The 22,724-nt window shown below is 36.0% G+C and overlaps 2 protein-coding genes across 3 annotated transcripts in view; one reads left to right on the plus strand and one right to left on the minus strand.

Moving 5' to 3' along the window:
- The window catches only part of Rgk1 (Rad, Gem/Kir family member 1), a 244,473-nt gene that overhangs the window by 32,297 nt on the left and 189,452 nt on the right, over positions 1-22,724 (plus strand). The window lies entirely within an intron of this gene.
- Positions 5,200-22,724, minus strand: part of LOC137244748 (uncharacterized) — a 30,106-nt gene continuing 12,581 nt past the window's right edge. The window contains exons 2-4 of the mRNA XM_067774193.1: positions 21,059-21,192; positions 5,545-5,596; positions 5,200-5,481 (exon numbers count right to left, since the gene is read on the minus strand). Of these exons, the coding sequence (XP_067630294.1) occupies positions 5,552-5,596; positions 21,059-21,192 (179 nt within the window). The 3' untranslated portion in view covers positions 5,200-5,481; positions 5,545-5,551. The remainder of the gene's footprint in view (positions 5,482-5,544; positions 5,597-21,058; positions 21,193-22,724) is intronic.

Raw genomic sequence — 22,724 nt, forward strand, 5'->3', positions numbered from 1 at the left:
GACAAATTAAATGAAAAAGGGCGGAGCCACGCCTATTTTGAAATATTCTTTTATTTTTATATTTTGTTGCACCATAGCATTACTGGAGTTGAATGTTGACATAATTTACTAATATACTGTACAGATATTCAGTTTTTTGTTAAAATTAGACTTAACATTTTTTTTATAAGTGGGCGTGTTCGTCATCCGATTTTGCTAATTTTTATTAAGCATACATATAGTAATAGTAGTAACGTTGCTGCCATACTTCATCGTGATATCTTCAAAGACTGCCAAATTACAGCTTGCAAAACTTTTAAAAGTGGGTGGTGCCACGCCCATTGTACAAAATTTTACTAATTTTCTATTCTGCGTTATAAGTTCAACGCACCTACCAAGTTTCAACGCTTTATCCGTCTTTGGTAATGAATTATCGCACTTTTTGTGTTTTTCGAAATTTTCGATATCGAAAAAGTGGGCGTGGTTATAGTCCGATTTCGTTCCTTTTAAATAGCGATCTGAGATGAGTGCCCAGGAACCTACATACCAAATTTCATCAAGATACCTCAAAATATACTCAAGTTATCGTGTTAACGGACGGACGGACGGGCGGACATGGCTCAATCAAATTTTTTTTCGATACTGATGATTTTGATATATGGAAGTCTATATCTATCTCGATTCCTTTAGACCTGTACAACCAACCGTTATCCAATCAAAGTTATTATACTCTGTGAGCTCTGCTCAACTGAGTATAAAACTACATTTTGGGTTTTTCATTTTATATTTTCTTCTGCGAATGACGCAAGTGTGTGTATATCGTCACATTGCGTATACGCCATGGCGGTTGATAGGCCAACAGACAGACAGAGGCGTCTGATCTATTCAAGGAATATTCGTTTATGACAGCAGCAGCAAAGAAAATCAACGCAATGCAATTATAACGAAATTTGTTTACGCCCACATTGCATTCAGTGTACTCATTACAAACATACAAACATACATACATATGTACATACATCTGTGCAATCATATACAATTCTTCTTAAGTGAAAAGAAAAACAAAAAAATAAGAGCGGTCAATCTAAATATAAATAAAATCTGCAACTATTTCGGTGAAAGCGCGAGGAAATGCATTTGCTGATGTTTCTTGTAATGCATGGAGTGTCGAACATCAACGACAACAACAGCAACATAGAGAGCTATGTGCATTAAAAATAACACAAACTTCCACGGAAATGAAATTCACTGATAGCCCATTAGCAGTGACCGCAGTCGGCAGAGTTCAGTCATACGCTGATTTTAGGTCTTCATTTAAATGCAGCTAATTGTACTCGAGTACCACGCTTGGTTGTTTTTGTAATGGTAAAGTAATTGTTTGGTGAATGTGGTGAATAGCTTGCGACCAAAAATGGCCACTTAACGGTGACCGCAGCCGCTGAAAATTTCTGTGCCATATAGAATTTTTTTTTTTTTTTGCTTGTTTTAATATTATCTTGGATATTTTTCATGTTACGTCGGTGGTTTTATGGGTTGCAATAACTTGTGTTTTGTTGTTTTTATTTTATGGCCAACTTTAGTTTTATGAATTTTCACTTAATTTCATATTCATATTCGGGTTATAAAAGGCGCTCTCTACACATTTGCCGATTGTTGAAATTTTACCACAACTTAATAAAGTGCTTCACAACTGCATTACAAACAATCACTCGCTGCAAAAAACATCAGCAGGAATAAATGAAAGTCCTAGACGCATTGCAAAACTTTCACCTACTAGTGTGCAAGCTTCTCAAATAGTTTATCATGATTAATACCGACGTACAAATGCCTTTACTTAAGAAAGCTATCGATTACCGGGTTTTTATATAAGCCTGGTTTGTCACACAAAATCTTTTTTAAACATTTCCTTATTCTTTCCTTATATTGTATAAGCCCTTATACTGCACAATTCTTCCACGTTCGTTCACTCTTTATCTCCAAAGCACTGGTGCGATCGCCATTACCGTCTGCGAGTTCAGCCCACCGAAAAAATTTGGGTACAGCTTTGCAGCCGTCTGTCAGATTTATGCAACTTCGGTTCGTATCTTCCTCATCTCGAAGACACAATTGCATCAGTTTCTATCATATCTGCCGGATTGGCGAGATTGACCACGGCATAAACCTAGCATAGACTGTTTAATTTGTTCGAAACCACTGATTATTTGGAAACCTATTGACCAGTTATTCAACATCGGCTCACCGTTTTCCAATCCACCCCTTCTTTATCATTCGTACGTCTTTTTTCGACCCATTGAGTTTTTTGGGCGTCGATGCATCGATTACTGATTATATCTATGACGTAACTTGCCTGGCGGCGCATCCTCCAGCAATACCCCAAGGAATGCTTTTATCATGAAACCGTGACCTGCTCTACAGGCATAAATCCCACCGACCGGTTGAATAGCAGCCAGATACTTTCTGAGTCAGCATTAACCCGCTCCTGTAATTATTCTTGCAATATTTCTTCATCAGTTAATTGCTCAACCATGTTATATAACAGAGTTATATGCGATGCTCGATATTAATTTATATTTTTATACCTTTATATTAAGTCCCTTTCATGTTTGTCCCCTTATTTCCATACGAATTTTTGACCCACGGAAAAGTCTTTTTCGTTAACTTCCCATTGAGCTAAACACCTGATACTTAGAACATAGTTCCGATCTGGGAGACATTACAATGCAAGTGAAAAAAAGTCCGCTAGGTGGCGAACGGATCGAGATATACAGAAAATTAATTTTAAAATGGAAATTTTACGAACGACTTTTAACTAACTTCTCGGTGATCCAGAGACTTGAAATTTAACACATAGTTTGCGAGTCGATGTCACTACTTTTCGTTAAAAACAAAATGTCGCCAGGTGGCAGACGAATCGGGGTGAACGAAAATCCCTGGAAAACGCAGGGAATCTTGCAATCGATTTTTGAGTAACTTCCCGGTGAGCTGGAGATATGAAACTTGAGCCGTAAGTCAGAACCCGGTGGCAATGAAATACCTTATCAAAAAGGCGCTAGGTGGCGCATGGATCGAGATATTAGGAAAATTAATTTTAATTTGGGAATGTTTTAATCCATTTTTAACTAACTTCCTGGATATCTAGATACTTGAAACCTCAAATATAGTTTAAAACTTGGTGACAGTGCAATGTTTGATCAAAAAATTTGAGCTACGTAACGCACAACTCGAACTATTTAGAAGATTAGGCCATACCTTCATGGCTAGCCTCCTGAGTGTTGCAGGCGTTGTAGAATTCCACCTCTTTGAAGGCCCAACTCAATGCACGTCCTTATATACTTTTAGGCTTACGCGACTTTCACCAAGATTCTTCTAGACTTTCAGGCGTATGCGAATTTCACAACGATTTTCAGCTATGCAAACTAAGTAGCTGACAAACGAGGTGGAATTCTCTTGTTATGATGCGAGGTGGAATTCTGTTTTTCTATTTGGTCCATTTATATAACGGTAGTTCTTAAAATTTTTTATCATCTTTTTATTTATTGTTTCGTTTTATGTTTTATGTTATATTTCATATTAAAACATACAATCACTCTGATTTAGATGGAAAAAGTTCGTCGAAACGCATAGGAGGAACATTTCAATAGGCCGAATAGCTACAAAATCCACAAAAAACTGGCTTCACGATTTAGTAAACTATCGCCACTTTCCAGATACCAAAAATAAACTAAACGAAGCCCCTAAACTAAAAACGAAGTATCATGGGGTCTTCTTATTGGAATTTAGTTAGTCTCCGTTTTTTGACAACTTCACTAAATATCGCAACACTCTTATGATCTGCAGGTTCTAACGCCAGATTGGCTTTAAGTACTTACATATAAATACCTATTGCTGAAATAATCCGTAGAATGTCTCAAAATAATCTCGAAACCAATTCTGAGATGATAATAAAATACTTTCGAATTGATCCCCGGAGTTAAGTTGGAAATGGACCTCAAATGATGAAACTGATTCTGAAAAATATCTCTTAATAGATTTATTACAGCAGATTAGTCCTCAGACTATTCCGAAAAATTTTCTGAAATTATACCAGAATTGAACTACAGTAGTCTTAAAATGATTTTAAAGACATCCCATAAGAAGTCCGAATTAATCTACCTCTACTGGCAGCTTTCTGAAATAGTCTAGCGATAGATTTATATTACTCATATTCTTCATATAATTATTCAGTGTCAATATTCTTAGAGTTATAATGATTACAAAAAATTTTACAAGTAACCATTGCCAGAGCATGGAACAGTTATAGATCCCTCAACATTTTCATTGATTTCTTACGATTATTTTCCATACAGTTCAAGACGATTTTTTTTATAGGGAAGAAGGTCTAAAACACCCTTCGAAAAAAAACTGTCTGATATCAATGCGTATTTTGAAGGACTTATGACTTGGACTTTGTTAAAAAATAATTGATTGGGCTACAAAACTGCAAATCCAACAAAATTAAGAGAACTCCACATAAAAATGTTGAATTAATAAACATATTTCATTATACCTTTCATGAACATGAAATGGTATATTAACTTTGGTCCGATGCTTGTAACGTTGAGAAATACAGAAGAGAGACTCACCATTAAGTATACCGAATTGATCAGGGCGACGAACTGAGTTGATATGGCCATGTCCGTCTGTCCGTCCGTCCGTCTGTCTGTTTGAACGCAAACTAGTCCCTCAAATTTTGAGATATCTAAATGAAATTTGGCACAAGGATGTATTTTTGTATTATATTAGACATTTGTCGGATCCGGTAGAATCGGACTACTATAACATATATCTCCCATACAACCGATCATTCAGATAAGACGATTTTGGCAATTCCTGTCGCAATTAGGAAAGTATAAACGTGAAACTCAGTGATATTCATTTTAATATATCATAGAAGATATAATGAAAAAAATCACTTTGATCGGAGCTATATATAGTATATATCCCATACAACCGATCGTTCAGATAGAAAGATTTTTGGCCATTTCTCCCTTAGTTTCCAATATATTAAAACGTGAAACTTGGTGTAATGTATTCTAATATATCATAGAAGATTTCCTGAAAAAATCATTTCGATCGGAGCTATATATAATATATATACCGATCGTTCAGATAAGGTGGTTTTTTGCCATTTTTTATTTTATATTTATCTTAAAAATCGTTTGGGTATGTACATCTGTTCACTATATATTTCTTATCTTATACATCCGATTATTTGGAGATTACGAACGGGATAATATTATTGTTCAGCCCCATTCATGAAAGGTGTGAAGTCTTCGGCACAGCCCCGTCCTTACTTGTTTTATTTGAACTGCGTTTTCCTTTAATGATCGTATTTTCTGAAGCACCAAAATTTGGGTCTGCATTTATTGCCGAGGTCGTGCCATCTGAGTCATTGCAAAGATCTATTCAACAGCTGCGGTAAAAGGTCTTAAAAGACGAATCCATTTTGACAGCATTCAAAAACTACGAATATCGAATTATATTAAAAAGCTTACAATTGTCATACGAAATAAAAAAAAAACTTACCTAAGGCTTATCCAAACAATCGCGTATGAGCGACAGAACTATACCAGGTGAACTCCGAGAGCAAAAAAAAAAAAATTAAATAATAAAGTGTATTATGTATTAATTTAAATATCGAAAAAAAGTTATTAAAAGTAATCAACAACAATCTGATTTACTAATAGTCAATTTGCTGCTGCAATTCATAAAATACATACAATTTCACTAGATTGGTAATTAATATAATTATCCCCCTGTAGTATGCGAAAATATATATTGACAGTTTGACATATTGGTCTCTGCCTACTCATTAAAATTGCGCTAAAACTAAACAAATGTTTTTGAACTTTGGAGCAATTGGTTTATTTTGCTAGTTGTTGGAATGCATAAATCAATGCATTTTGTAGCTTTTGCATTTCAAGCAGGGAAAATTACCTATGACAGTGTTCACACTACAACACTAGCGATACAAAACCAAAATAAAATAGAAATGCAAATCGCTTAAAATTATAAGGCAGAGCAATAAGTGGGTTTTATTCAAAAAGCTATGCTCATTAATTATTTAAAACTTTTGTCGAATCAGTAATTATAAAAATGAATTGTAAATTATGTATTATGAATTACAATTTAGGAATTATGAATTATGAGTTATGAACAATGAGCTTTGAATTATGAATTATGAACTGTGAATTACGAACTATGTATTATGAATTAAGAATTATAACCTATAAATTGTGAACACGTAGAGTCATGACCAGAAAAGTTAAACCTCACTTTTTCGAACTTAGCATCGAAATCATAGATATGGGATCACAAAAATCGAAAACTAAAACTGTAATGAAACTTTACATAGCGGGTGTTTTAGGGACTTTCAGACCAATTAGATCTTGGAATGTTATAAGTTGCATATTTCTAAATTTATTCTTACTTCTTATGTAGGTTGAACTGGGCGTTTAATAAAGAGCGCACCTAGATGGTATGTGCGAATAGTGTACTTTTTATGTCAACAAGAAAAAATAAATTTTCCATTCAGATAAGGTAACAAGGCAGAGCAGTCTATTTTTGAACTAAGAAAACACATACCTACATATAATTTAGTGGCTATCTCCGAAAAATAAGGGAACTACTTTTTCACTTATGGCACAATATTTTAAAGAAAATCGCTTTGTTCCAACACCCACACAGGTACCGTAGCCTATACAAATAAACTTTCTATTTGTTATAATTTCTATCAAAAAACCAGGATTGTCAACATACCGAGAAAGCAAATCAGATAGCTGTTTGATGCAGCCCGCCTCTAAGGCAAAGGAGGGGATATTCTCGTAAGTGTTATGATTAGATACGATATCCGGTGGAGGCCTTATCAAAGTCGAAAAATTGGGTCCTCAAAACTTTATTTCTAAGTACTACTCCACATAGTCAGCCTTTCATTCGATTTGGAAACTGATAGAGGGTAACTGAAAAACAAGAAATTCTTGTGGAGCCCCTTCTTGGCGTTTTTGCAATAAATTGAAGAGCAGTATACCCACAGAGGAATGAAGAGGAACTGTGGGTAAAATTATAAGGTCATAAGGAGTACGCCACATTGGGAGGTACTTTTGCGTTTTTATACCCAGCTGTACTTTTAGACAGGGTAATATAACTTTGATTGGATAATGGTTGGTTGTACAGGTATAAAGGAATCCAGATAGATATAGACTTCCATGTATCAAAATTAGCAGTATAGAAAAAGAATTTAATTAAGCCATGCTCGTCCGTCCATCCGTTAACACGATAACTGGGGTAAATATTGAGATCTCGTCACTGGTGTACGGGCTTATCTGGACTAAAAATAGATTGGTATTGAAAATTAGCGAAATCTGATGATAACCACGCCCACTTTTTCGATATAGAAAATTTGGAAAAATGGAAAACTTAGATAATTCAAAAACAAATACCGCTAAGCTAATGAAATTTGGTAGGTGAATAGGTATTATGACGCAAAACATAAATTTAAAAAAATGTTGAAATGTGGGCGTGAGACCACGCACATTTAGAAGAAGAAAATTTGGCAGTTTAGCAAGCCGTAAATCAAAAAGCCGTAGAGATATCACATTGGAATTCGTCAGAGACACTATCCTTGCTAACTTTTATAGAATAAGTGAAGATTTTCAAAATTGGTTAAACACTATGCCCACTTTTCCTAAAAGTTGAACCGTAACAAAGTTTGCAATAACTTTATGATATATAACTACATTTGATTAATATTCTTCCTCAGTAGTGGTATGGTTGAGCTAAGAACAAAACTTACGGAAATTTTTAAAGTGAGCGTGACCCGCCCCTTATTTTGTCGAAAAAAAGTCTCTCAATCCGAACGAGATTCGGCATAAATATTTTTTTCATAGCTACAACTGTTAACTGCATTTTTGCCCACGCAAGCTCGTTAGTAGTAGCCTCTCTATCGTTTTTGCTTCTTTTGAACGAAACTGAGCTCAGAACTTAGACTTTTTGACTTGTTTCCAATGACTTTCTCCGAGAACTTGAATGTAGGAATTGCCAAGTAGAGGCATACTCTAGCGACTTGGAAATTCTTGTCAGGAGAATATTCTGGGGTTTCTAGTAATGATAAAGAGATGATCAGAGCTTTGCTTATTTGGCGTATAGATGTCAACCATGTGAAATGAAACTAGTTCTCTCGTAAGATGGTAAAAAAGCCATTTATCAGCCTGCCGAAACGTTGCGAGTATCTGGCAGTATTTCCGAATCACGATGGCAGGAAAGATTTCATATGGCATAGCCGTGAAGGCTTTCATGTTGCTATTGTGGCCTATCGGCAGTAGTAATTTTCTAGCTTATTTAAGGGTTATAGGTCTGGCAGCAAAATGAATGGCTCTGGTGTGTTACAGATGGAAGTTTTGTAATACACACAATATTTAATTTAATAAAAGATTTGGAAAAAGCCGTCCCATTTCAATATTTCATTGCCTTAACCCGCGCAAATAAATGGCTAAGCACGCCCTTATTTCAACATCTGCTCAAATTTCTTTTAAAGTTTATGCGTATTACATTGATTTTTTATCGACTTTGACTTTGTTTGATTTTATCGTCTTTACTGGATTTAATATGTATCCAAGTATATTATGTTTGTTTACACTTAATATATTCCTAGAAAGCCTGATCCGCTTTGTTGGCTGCATAAAGTGTGGCAAGGATTAACCCTGAGAAAGGTTGTGTTGAAGTAAACAAACGTTACTTGCGCATTTTCTTAATATAAATCGTTTGTGCACATAAATTTATTTACTTACATATACATACATACATATGTATAGATAGATTTGTATAGTTGGCTGCTGAAGTACAAAAGATTTGGTCAATTCTTTAGTTTCTGGATATAGTCAGATAAAGCTGCTTTTCATATTGTAATGTTATCTATTTGTTGCGTTTTTATAAGCTTTTATTTACTTTCACTTGGCCGTTGTTTGTAATCAAATCTTGCAAGTTAAATTTGATACACTTCGTGGTGTCCGATTGAGCTGAAATTTTGCGCACATGTATAACTCCGATGACAATGCAATAATACTTTGCGAGAATTCGATAAATCAATCGACAACAGAGTTATCCGTAAAGATTTGTGTTCACAAGGGAATAAAAGCCTAATTCCCTTGTTTAGAAGGATGGTGAATAACCTACAGCGGCTCAAGAACGAGGTAACTTCGCTTTGTTTGTGTATACAACGAACGTAGAAGTTAGGCTGTTATTCCTCAATGTTGCATACTGTTCTGCGCACTTGATTTTGTTTTACAGATTTAACCCACAGACCAGAGATCTGCAATGAGTAGTTGTAAAGTTTTAAATTAGTTAGCACTGTTTGACACAATTGTCACATATCTGTCAAAAATACTTCAACTAACTTAGTCATATTTTATTTCGGTTATGAATATGCCCCAATATATTCGCATCATGATATAAAAAATCGTGTACTCATGCTCAGTCAGGGCTATTTAAACGTAGCGATTCGTATCAGTAATTTGGTTCAGAGTCCTTTTCATCCTGAGACCGCGTTAGCGTTGAACGCGAAAGATCTGACAACCGAAGATGCTGATATCCGAATGGAAGCCACTTTTGGCAAACACATACGATATGTTTTCTCGATATGTATGTATGTATGCATTTAACGTTTTGTTGTTCCAAAAACACATGAACATGTGCATGCCAATATATACAAATCCATTTGAATGAGTTGAACAAAGCATGGGGCGCATTCCAAAAGCACAACTGCTGGCGAAGTTGATTAGTGATAACTTCTTGGAACGCACAGTTGCAACTTTACGACAAATTAGTGAGCATAAAAATTTTCCGCTCTATTACTCAGCGTTTTTATCGATTGGTTGTTGACAGTTGGCTCAACGTATCGTTTCAAAAGCATAATTTCTTTCACTCAGCTGATAACTGATAATTAGCAAGATCAATTAATTGATAGAACAAAAAACAATGATCAGATTGATGTTAATATTATAATACACTCAGACATGGAGGTCTTCCAAAATAACTAGAAATAATTGTTGGTGCTAAGTTATGTTGAGATCTAATGTTGACGTTGCTAAGGGACTTGTAAATGGATCAATAGGTCACATAACTGAAATTATATGGCCATATTACAGACGTGCTCAACTATACCATAACGACATACCATCGGTTCGCTTAGACTTTGGTAACGATGGCGTTCACATAATACAGCCTAAATCAGTTCAATTTCCTTCTAAATTTAATCACCGCACAGCTGAAAAAAGAATGCTCCCAATTGTCTTGTCGTGGGCTTCAACTGTGCACAAAATGCAGGGAACCACTGTAGATCATGCTGTTATTTATCTAGGCTGCAAATTATTTGCTGCTGGTCAAGCTTATATGGCTTTAAGCCGAAGAAGCCTAATTATCGTTAAAGGCTACAATGAACTTATAAAGTGTTATATTTCTTTCCAGTCAATTTATTTTTTACTTTTTAGTTAATTTTTTTAACCAATAATAAAAGCTATTTTTAAAAAAGTTTTTTTTTATTTAATTTTATTTTATTTGATTTCCATTGTTTGTGGCCAATATTAGCCGATTTTCTTGTTGGTATTTGCTGGTATTCCTAAAAGACTTTAAATATAAAATAGGAGGAAGAAAACTTCTATCCGAAGGTGTACTAAAAGGTTGTATATCGTATACCCGATATTTCTATGCTCAAATAATCAATAACAGCCTAGAAAATGGTGTGGTATCTGAAATGTGGAAAACCTCAACAATAATACCTGTGGAAAAAGTTAAAAAGACAATGCAACCTGAAGAACTTAGACCCATAAATACTCTGCCGAGTGATTCTAAAATTCTCGAAATCGTTGTTAAGAATCAATTGGTGAATCATCTTGAAGTAAATAATATACTAGTCTACCAACAGTCAGGATTAAGGAAAAAAACATTCCTGTGAGACAGCGCTGAACTTGGTGATATCTGATTGGAAAGAAGAGCTCAACAACAAAAAAGTAGTGGTTTCAGTTTTCCTTGGCCTCAAAAGAGCCTTTGAAACGGTAGATAGAGAGATATTAATAAAAACAAGTAAGGAAGGCTAAGTTCGGGTGTAACCGAACATTACATACTCAGTTGAGAGCTATGGAGACAAAATAAGGAAAATCACCATGTAGGAAAATGAACCTAGGGTAACCCTGGAATGTGGTTGTATGACATGTGTATCAAATGGAAGGTATTAAAGAGTATTTTAAGAGAGAGTAGGCCATAGTTCTATGGATGGACGCCATTTAGGGATATCGCCATAAAGGTGGACCAGGGCTGACTCTAGAATGTGTTTGTACGATATGGGTATCAAATGAAAGGTGATAATGAGTATTTTAAAAGGGAATGAGCTTTAGTTCTATAGGTAAACGCCTTTTCGAGAAATCCCCATAAAGGTGGACCAGGGGTGACTCTAGAATATGTTTGTACGATATGGGTATCAAATGAAAGCTGTTAATGAGTATTTTGAAAAGGAGTGATCCTTAGTTCCCTAGGTGGACGCCGTTTCGAGATATCGCGATAAAGGTGGACCAGGGGTGTCTCTAGTTGTACGATATGGGAATCAAATGAAAGGTGTTACTGAGCGTTTTAAGAGGGAGTGGGCATTTGGTCTATAGGTGGACGCCTTTTCGAAATGTCGCCATTAGGGTGGGCCAGGGGTGACTCTAGAATGTGTTTGTACGATATGGGTATCAAACGAAAGGTGTTACTGAGCATTTTAAGAGGGAGTGGGCATTAGGTCCATAGGTGGACGCCTTTTCGAGATATCGCCATTAGGGTGGGCCAGGGTGACTCTGGAATGTGTTTGTACGATATGGGTATCAAATGAAAGGTGGTAATGAGTATTTTAAAAGGGAGTGGGCATTAGGTCTATAGGTGGACGCCTTTTCGAGATATCGCCATTAGGGTGGGCCAGGGGTGACTCTAGAATGTTTGTACGATATGGGTATCAAAAGAAAGGTGTTACTGAGCGTTTTAAGAGGGAGTGGGCATTAGGTCTATAGGTGGACGCCTTTTCGAAATGTCGCCATTAGGGTGGGCCAGGGGTGACTCTAGAATGTGTTTGTACGATATGGGTATCAAACGAAAGGTGTTACTGAGCATTTTAAGATGGAGTGGGCACTAGGTCTATAGGTGGACGCCTTTTCGAGATATCGCCATTAGGGTGGGCCAGGGGTGACTCTAGAATGTTTGTACGATATGGGTATCAAACGAAAGGTGTTACTGAGCATTTTAAGAGAAAGTGGGCATTAGGTCTATAGGTGGGCGCCTTTTCGAGATATCGCCATTAGGGTGGGCCAGGGGTGACTCTAGAATGTTTGTACGATATGGGTATCAAAAGAAAAGTGTTACTGAGCATTTTAAGAGGGAGTGGACATTAGGTCTATAGGTGGACGCCTTTTCGAGATATGGCCATTAGGGTGGGCCAGGGGTGACTCTAGAATGTTTTTACGATATGGGTATCAAACGAAAGGTGTTACTGAGCATTTTAAGAGGGAGTGGGCATTAGGTCCATAGGTGGACGCCTTTTCGAGATATCGCCATTAGGGTGGGCCAGGGTGACTCTGGAATGTGTTTGTACGATATGGGTATCAAATGAAAGGTGGTAATGAATATTTTAAAAGGGAGTGGGCATTAGGTCTATAGGTGGACGCCTTTTCGAGATATCGCCATTAGGGTGGGCCAGGGGTGACTCTAGAATGTGTTTGTACGATATGGGTATCAAACGAAAGGTGTTACTGAGCATTTTAAGATGGAGTGGGCACTAGGTCTATAGGTGGACGCCTTTTCGAGATATCGCCATTAGGGTGGGCCAGGGTGACTCTAGAATGTGTTTGTACGATATGGGTATCAAATGAAAGGTGGTAATGAGTATTTTAAAAGGGAGTAATCCTCAGTTCTATAGGTGGACGCCTTTTCGAGATATCGCCATTAGGGTGGGTCAGGGGTGACTCTAGAATGTTTGTACGATATGGGTATCAAAAGAAAGGTGTTACTGAGCATTTTAAGCGGGAGTGGACATTAGGTCTATAGGTGGACGCCTTTTCGAGATATGGCCATTAGGGTGGGCCAGGGGTGACTCTAGAATGTTTTTACGATATGGGTATCAAACGAAAGGTGTTACTGAGCATTTTAAGAGGGAGTGGGCATTAGGTCTATAGGTGCACGCCTTTTCGAGATATCGCCATTAGGGTGGGCCAGGGTTGACTCTAGAATGTGTTTGTACGATATGGATATCAAATTAAAGATATTAATGAGGGTTTTAAAAGCGAGTGGCCCTTAGATGTATATGTGAAGGCGTTCTCGCGATATCGACCAAATGTGGATCAGGTGATCCAGAAAATCATCTGTCGGGTACTGCTAATTTATTTATATATTCAATAACACTAACAGTATTCCTGCCAAGGTTCCAAGGGCTGTTGATTTCGCCTTGTAGAACTTTTTCATTTTCTTCTACTTAATATGGTAGGTGTCACACCCATTTTACAAAGTTTTTTCCAAAGTTATATTTTGCGTCAATAAACCAATCCAGTTACCATGTTTCATCCCTTTTTTCGTATTTGGTATAGAATTATGGCATTTTTTTAATTTTTCGTAATTTTCGATATCGATAAAGTGGGCGTGGTTATGGTCGGATTTCGGCCATTTTTTATACCAAGATAAAGTGAGTTCATATAAGTACGTGGGCTAAGTTTAGTAAGGATATATCGGTTTTTGCTCAAGTTATTGTGTTAACGGCCGAGCGGAAGGACAGACGGTGGACTGTGTATAAAAACTGGGCGTGGCTTCCACCGATTTCGCCCATTTTCACAGAGAACAGTTAGCGTCATAGAATCTATGCTCCTACCAAATTTCAAAAGGATTGGTAAATTTTTGTTCGACTTACGGCATTAAAAGTATTCTAGACACACTAAATGAAAATGGGCGGAGCCACGCCCATTTTGAAATTTTCTTTTATTTTTGTATTTTGTTGCATCATATCATTACTGGAGTTGAATTTTGACTTAATTTACTTATATACAGTAAAGATATTAAATTTTTTGTTAAAATTTGAATTTAAAAAAAAATTTTTTTAAAAAGTGGGCGTGTTCTTCATCCAATTTTGCTAATTTTTATTTAGCACATATATAGTAATAGTAGTAACGTTCCTGCCAAATTTCATCATGATATCTTCAACGACTGCCAATTACAGCTTACGGACGGACGGACGGACGGACGGACATGGCTCAATCAAATTTTTTTTGCATCCTGATTATTTTGATATATGGAAGTCTATATCTATCTCGATTCCTTTATATATGTACAACCAACCGTTATCCAATCAAACTTAATATACTCTGTGAGCTCTGCTCAACTGAGTATAAAAAAAATGCAGCAAGGTGGCATAACTGATACTGAACTTAAATGGTTCCGCAACTTTTTGAAGCAGAGAAAACAGAAAACAGTTATAAATGCTGTGACTTCTGTTGAATTAGAGGTACCCATAGGGTTATCTCAAGGCACATTATTGGCACCTTACTATTTCTTATATACATAAATGATATAGTCAACGCTATCGAAGGTTGTGAAATTAGAATTTTTTTCGGATGACGCATTAATTATGATCAGTGAAAATAATATTAATATTGAAATTGCCAAAGGGCAACATGAACTAAATAACTTGTATAAATGGTTGTTTGGTAATAGACTGAAACTAAATATTAATAAAACTAAATATAGATAATAACAAGGAGGAATATCAATGAGGATGATATAGCCGAGCTAAAAATAAATGATGAAATCATACAAAGAGTTAACAGTATAAAATACTTGAGAATAATAATTGATACTAAACTCAAATTTGAAGAACATATAAATTATACAATTGAAAAAGTTGCTAATAAAATAGGAGTCATGCAGAGAACAACTAAATTCATTCAAAAAAAGTAAAACATAATTTTGTATAAATCAATTATAGAACCGCACTTCGTGTACTGCCCGTCCATTCTATTCATAATTTCGGATAAAAAAGTAGACAAACTTCAAAAGCTTCAAAATAGATGCATGAGATTTATTCTTCAGAAAGATGCACGAACGGCTGACATGTTGAAGACTAGAGACTGGTTAAGTGTGAAACAATGCTTGCATTTATTCGCCGGTTTGGCTCAGATTTTAAGGACCCTTATACACTGAAATTATTGTATACGAGTTTGGTACGTTCAAAATTAGAATATGCTGTCTTTATCTGGAGACCTTATTATGATTGTCACATCAATAGGATTGAACGAATTCAAAAAATCTTTTATTCGATTCGCTCTTCGGTCGATTGGGTTCATGGATCCGTTACCTTCGTACACTGCTAGATGCCAGCTAATTAACTTAAAATTGTTATACTCCAGAAGAATTATTCTGTCACTTTCTTTTGTTTATGACATAGTTCGTGGAACTATTGATTCCTCTGCCTTGCTAGAATGCATTTCATTTCATATCCCAGCCCGAAGCTTGAGGAGTAATGACATCTTTTTTATTAATCGAGTTAGAAAAATGTATGCTTTTAATTCTCCTGTTCTAAGATTTCTCTCTACCAAAAACTAAATTTAAATTGTTATTAAATAGGATTGTTAACTAATTTGTAATTTAATGTTTTTATTCTACTTAGTCTGTATGAAAATGTATATTTTCTAGATGTCTTAAATAAATAAATAAATACAAAAAAAAAAAAGATTTTATTCCACTCCATGGAATTCGTATTTAATATCAAACATGAAAATATACCTGAGTATTTAAATAAAAATATAGCATTAGTTGAGCAAACTCACAACATAAATACGAGGAACAAACATAACTTTAAATTGCAGTTTTTTATAACTGAAATTGATCAACAGAATATTTTCTACAAGGGTCTGAAAAGTTACAATGACCTGCCTATGGATATAAAATGTTGCAACCAAATAACAGTCTTTAAAACAAAATTATATGAATATTGTAAAACCTTAGCTATAAGATAAAACACTGTAATATATTCCAATTTACGAATTAGGCTTCTGGCCGTAATAAATAAATATTAATAATAATAATAAAAAAATTATGCAAATTAACGCTTCTAGTTTTGACTATACTTAAAGGAAAAATAAACTTTTCCTTTTGTTCTCAAATAAATGTTTAAATATTTTACTGAACCCAGCTAATGTATGTACATATGTATGTTAGTATCTACATATGTTTCAAAATGTATATAAATTCTACAATTTGATAACGAAATTTTCAAACAGTATTGCCGCAAACTGTTCAGTGCAGGTGACAAAGTGAAAGCAAAGTGTTCTTTGATGTTGAAAATAAAATTTTGCCCCAACATAATTCTCATTTCCTGTGCACTTTATCGTTTTAAAACTGCACGCATATGTGTTTTATTTTATATTTTACATTCCCTTTATTTTGTGGGGTCTAATTTTTACTCATTTCCTGCTTTACTTTACGCAACAATTAAACATTTTGTCAATATTTCAACAACTTCCGTTGAGAGCGTTAACAGAGAAGGACCATAAACGTGGAGCGCTGATGGTAAGGTAGGAAATGATTTTATTATATAAAGCGAGTTTGATGTTGATAAAGAGGACAATTTTTGTTCTAATTAAATGTTATGTATTAATGCACCTCAGTTTGCTTTAACCATATCTCGATTGTTATACCGTAATGCATTCCCGCCAGAGTCCGAATAGAGAAGTGAATGCCTGTAGTAAGACGCTGTAGTGCTGAAGCTCCTAATTTGAATCAAATTTGGAACTACATTCCAAGTTTATTTTTTTTTCAAATGATATATGCCACTGGGAGTGCCCCAACCAAAATTTGCCACGGAGGTCATTCACCTTTTTGCAGTTTTTTAGAAATTAAATGATACATGAAGCTGCTGGTTTCAAACGAAAAGGTCGTACATATTTATATTGAAAGTAGCGTATCTGAAAGACTTTTTCGTGCCCGAAAATTGGGTTCCATGCATTTAAAAAATGAGCCTCGCTTCCCTCATCACGCTCTATCTCATTGCATTTACTTTCCTCCCACTCCCACTCACACTCCCATTCCAATTACTCCCATAAGCACTCCAGTTCCCGCTTCCACTCCTACTCCCACCTCAACTTCCGCATCCTCTACCACTCCCGCCTCAATTTCCTATCATTGCAATTTCTCAAAAAGTCAACCTCGCTTATCCTTATCACTACCTATCCCACTCTCTTTTTATACTCAGTTGAGCAGAGCTCACAGAGTATATTAACTTTGATTGGATAACGGTTGGTTGTACAGGTATAAAGGAATCGAGATAGATATAGACTTCCATATATCAAAATCATCAGTATCAAAAAAAAATTCGATTGAGCCATGCCCGTCCGTCCGTCCGTCCGTCTGTCCGTTAACACGATAACTTGAGTAAATTTTGAGGTATCTTGATGAAGTTTGGTATGTAGGTTCCTGGGCACTCATCTCAGATCGCTATTTAAAATGAACGATATCGGACAATAACCACGTCCACTTTTTCGATATCGAAAATTTCGAAAAATCGGAAAAGTGCGATAATTCATTACCAAATGTGGATTAAGCAATGAAACTTGGTAGGTGAGTTGAACTTATTACGCAGAATAGAAAACTAGTAAAATTTTGGACAATGGGCGTGGCACCGCCCACTTTTAAAAGAAGGTATTTTAGAAGTTTTTCAAGCTGTAATTTCGCAGTCGTTGAAGATATCAGGATGAAATTTGGCAGGAACGTTACCCTTATTACTATATGTCTACTTAATAGAAATTAGCAAAATCGGAGAACGACCACGCCCACTTTTTAAAAAAAATTTTTTTAATTCAAATTTTAAAAGAAAAGTTAATATCTTTACAGTATATAAGTAAATTATGTCAACATTCAACTCCAGTAATGATATCGTGCAACAAAATACAAAAATGAAAGAAAATTGCAAAATGGGCATGGCTCCGCCCTTTTTCATTTAATTGGTCTAGGATACTTTTAATGCCATAAGTCGAACAAAAATTTACCAATCCCTGTGAAATTTGGTAGAGGCTTAGATTCTAGGACGTTAACTGTTCTCTGTGAAAAAGGGCGAAATCGGTTAAAGCCACGCCCAGTTTTTATACACAGTCGACCGTCTGTCCTTCCGCTCGGCCGTTAACACGATAACTTGAGCAAAAATCGATATATCTTTACTAAACTCAGTTCACGTACTTATCTGAACTCACTTTGTATTGGTGTAAAAAATGGCCGAAATCCGACTATGACCACGCCCACTTTTTCGATATCGAAAATTACGAAAAATGAAAAAAATGCCATAATTATATACCAAATATGAAAAAAGGGATGAAACATGGTAATTGTATTGGTCTATTGACGCAGAATATAACTTTAGAAAAAAACTTTGTAAAATGTGTGTGACACCTGCCATATTAAGTAGAAGAAAATGAAAAAGTTTTGCAGGGCGAAATCAAAAGCACTTGGAATCTTGGAAGGAATACTGTTCGTGGTATTACATATATAAATATTTTAGCGGTAGCCGACAGATGATGTTCTGGATCACCCTGGTCCACATTTATGGCGATATCTCGAAAAGGCATCCACCTATAGAACTAAGGCCCACTCCCTTTTAAAATACTCATTAACACCTTTCGTTTGATACCCATATAGTACAAACAAATTCTAGAGTCACCCATGGTCCACGTTCATGGCGATATCTCGAAAAGGCATCCACCTATAGAACTAAGGCCCACGCCCTTTTAAAATACTCCTTAACACCTTTCATTTGATACCCATATAGTACAAACAAATTCTAGAGTCACCCCTGGTCCACCTTTATGGCGATATTTCGAAAAGGCATCCAACTATAGAACTAAGGCCCACGCCCTTTTAAAATACTCATTAACACCTTTCATTTGATACCCATATAGTACAAACAAATTCTAGAGTCACCCCTGGTCCACGTTTATGACGATATCTCGAAAAGGCGTCCACATATATAACTAAGGCCCACTCCTTTTTAAAATACTCATTAACACCATTAATTTGATACCCATATCGTAGAAACAAATTCTAGAGTCACCCCTGGTCCACGTTTATGGCGATATCTCGAAAAGGCATCCACCTATAGAACTAAGGCCCACTCCCTTTTAAAATACTCATTAACACCTTTCATTTGATATCCATATAGTACAAACAAATTCTAGAGTCACCCCTGGTCCACGTTTATGGCGATATCTCGAAAAGGCGTCCACATATAGAACTAAGGCCCACTCTTTTTAAAATACTCATTAACACCTTTCATTTGATACCCATATCGTACAAACAAATTCTAGAGTCACCCCTGGTCCACCTTTATGGCGATATTTCGAAAAGGCGTCCACCTACAGAACTAAGGCCCACGCACTTTTAAAATACGCATTAACACCTTTCATTTGATACCCATATCGTACAAACAAATTCTAGAGTCACCCCTGGTCCACGTTTATGGCGATATTTCGAAAAGGCGTCCACCTATAGAACTAAGGCCCACGCCCTTTTAAAATACTCATTAACACCTTTCATTTGATACCCATATCATACAAACAAATTCTAGAGTCACCCCTGGTCCACCTTTATGGCGATATCTCCAAAAGGCGTCCACCTATAGAACTAAGGCCCACGCCCTTTTAAAATACTCATTAACACCTTTCATTTGATACCCATATCGTACAAACGCATTCTAAAGTCACCCCTGGTCCACTTTTATAACGATATTCCAAAAAGGCGTCCACCTATAGAACTAAGGCCCGCTCCCTTTCAAAATACTCATTAACACCTTTCATTTGATACACATGTCATAAAAACACATTCCAGGGTTACCCTAGGTTCTTTTTACAACATGGTGATTTTCCCTTACTTTGTCTCCACAGCTCTCAACTGAGTATGTAATGTTCGGTTACACCCGAACTTAGCCTTCCTTACTTGTTTTATCTTGCATTCTCTTTCTTATACCTGTCTTATATTTGTCCTACTCCCAATTCCATTCAAGCAACCACTGCAAATCCCGTTCGTCTTCCCATTCCCACTCCACATTCTACAACTCCCACTCTTCCTTCATTCCATCTCCCTCTACCTCTCCCACCTCAAGTTTCCGATAATTGGAGTCCCAAATATTACATACCCAATTTTTCTACATTCCATATTGATTAATATATAAAGTACTCACATATACTCATAAATTAATAGTTTGAGCCAAGCAGACTCCCATTTTTATAAAGATGAAATTTCTATTGCCTAAAGGCATGGTCACTGCCATCTAGGGTGACAAACTTATCTTAATATAGATATGTCCTTGTATATCCACTACAACCTCGTAACCGGCGTAATTGTATGAAATTTGGTATGTAGAGATACATCAGTTTCTAAGAGTTTCCGCTTAGAAGCCTTCACGAGGTTGCCAGCTATTTAAATATTTTCAAGTAAATATGACAAGCCATCATGAGTATCAAAAAAAAAGAAAAGTATTTTCTGCCGTAGTTCACTAGAAATATTTTTGAATAGGGTTGCCAACTAAGGTTGCTATCTAACACTGTTTTATGCATGTATATTGCCTTTCATATATCCCTTACTGTCTAGAATATAGCATAAACTATTTAGCTGAAACATTGTACCTTTTTTGCAAGTTCTTCAGATTCTAAACAAATCAAGTGGGATGTGCCAAAATGGGTATTGTATTTATTTTCTTGGATATCCGCTATGATTTCAATAACCGCAAAAGTCACTAATACGAGGCCTCTTACTAGGTGTTTCTTACTGTTGCCAAATGTTTAAAGTTATTAAAAAACTAAATAAAAATGGGAATATGGTTATCAAATGAAAGGTGTATCATACATTTTTTTTTGTAAAACTATTTTTGAATAGGGTTTCCACCAAATTTTAATTATAAATTTGTATATATGCGGTCACAAGGCTAGGTTTTTAAGTAATTGTTAGAGATAAGTAGAAAACTAGATTTGTCAAAAAAAAAAAAAATACTTACCACAGTTTCTTGACGCATTATTGTGCAATATTTTTTCGAACAATTAGTGATACGCGTTGAATTGGCATCCACGAGGCAAGTATTATCGATATCTTGTTCACGATAAGTGCAAGTATAGCAGAGTAAACCATAAACTGCAAGAAAAATAAAACAAACAAATAAATAAGTTAGACATGCTTAATATTCTAGTGCAAAATTCATTGAAAAACATATGGATTGCTTCATTATAAAAGACTTAAATATTATGAATACAATTTTCAAAGCAATTTATTTTTCTTATTTTCCTACATGTTTAAATTATTAAAGCCACTTAACGAGGACACTATAACTTATTTTAAGATTAAAAATAATTCTAAATCAATTACAAAATAGCTCAAAATATCTTAAAAAATGAAAACTGTGAATGCAAAAAGATACAAAGATAGATATGACCACACTTCGCGAGAAGAGACAAATTTTCGCGTATTAAAAAAAAAAGAATTGGACAATTTCATGAATTTTGGCAGCCAAACCGACTGCAATAGTGACAACACAAATAAAAATATAACAAAACAAAAAAAAAAAAACAAAAACAAAAAAAACAAGTAAGGAAGGCTAAGTTCGGGTGTAACCGAACATTACATACTCAGTTGAGAGCTATGGAGACAAAATAAGGAAAATCACCATGTAGGAAAATGAACCTAGGGTAACCATGGAATGTGGTTGTATGACATGTGTATCAAATGGAAGGTATTAAAGAGTATTTTAAGAGAGAGTAGGCCATAGTTCTATGGATGGACGCCATTTAGGGATATCGCCATAAAGGTGGACCAGGGCTGACTCTAGAATGTGTTTGTACGATATGGGTATCAAATGAAAGGTGATAATGAGTATTTTAAAAGGGAATGAGCTTTAGTTCTATAGGTGAACGCCTTTTCGAGAAATCCCCATAAAGGTGGACCAGGGGTGACTCTAGAATATGTTTGTACGATATGGGTATCAAATGAAAGCTGTTAATGAGTATTTTGAAAAGGAGTGATCCTTAGTTCCCTAGGTGGACGCCGTTTCGAGATATCGCGATAAAGGTGGACCAGGGGTGTCTCTAGTTGTACGATATGGGAATCAAATGAAAGGTGTTACTGAGCGTTTTAAGAGGGAGTGGGCATTAGGTCTATAGGTGGACGCCTTTTCGAAATGTCGCCATTAGGGTGGGCCAGGGGTGACTCTAGAATGTGTTTGTACGATATGGGTATCAAACGAAAGGTGTTACTGAGCATTTTAAGAGGGAGTGGGCATTAGGTCCATAGGTGGACGCCTTTTCGAGATATCGCCATTAGGGTGGGCCAGGGTGACTCTGGAATGTGTTTGTACGATATGGGTATCAAATGAAAGGTGGTAATGAGTATTTTAAAAGGGAGTGGGCATTAGGTCTATAGGTGGACGCCTTTTCGAGATATCGCCATTAGGGTGGGCCAGGGGTGACTCTAGAATGTTTGTACGATATGGGTATCAAAAGAAAGGTGTTACTGAGCGTTTTAAGAGGGAGTGGGCATTAGGTCTATAGGTGGACGCCTTTTCGAAATGTCGCCATTAGGGTGGGCCAGGGGTGACTCTAGAATGGGTTTGTACGATATGGGTATCAAACGAAAGGTGTTACTGAGCATTTTAAGATGGAGTGGGCACTAGG

The sequence above is a fragment of the Eurosta solidaginis genome, chromosome 3, assembly GCF_040869045.1.
Source record: "Eurosta solidaginis isolate ZX-2024a chromosome 3, ASM4086904v1, whole genome shotgun sequence".
Taxonomy (NCBI): Eukaryota; Metazoa; Arthropoda; class Insecta; order Diptera; family Tephritidae; genus Eurosta; species Eurosta solidaginis.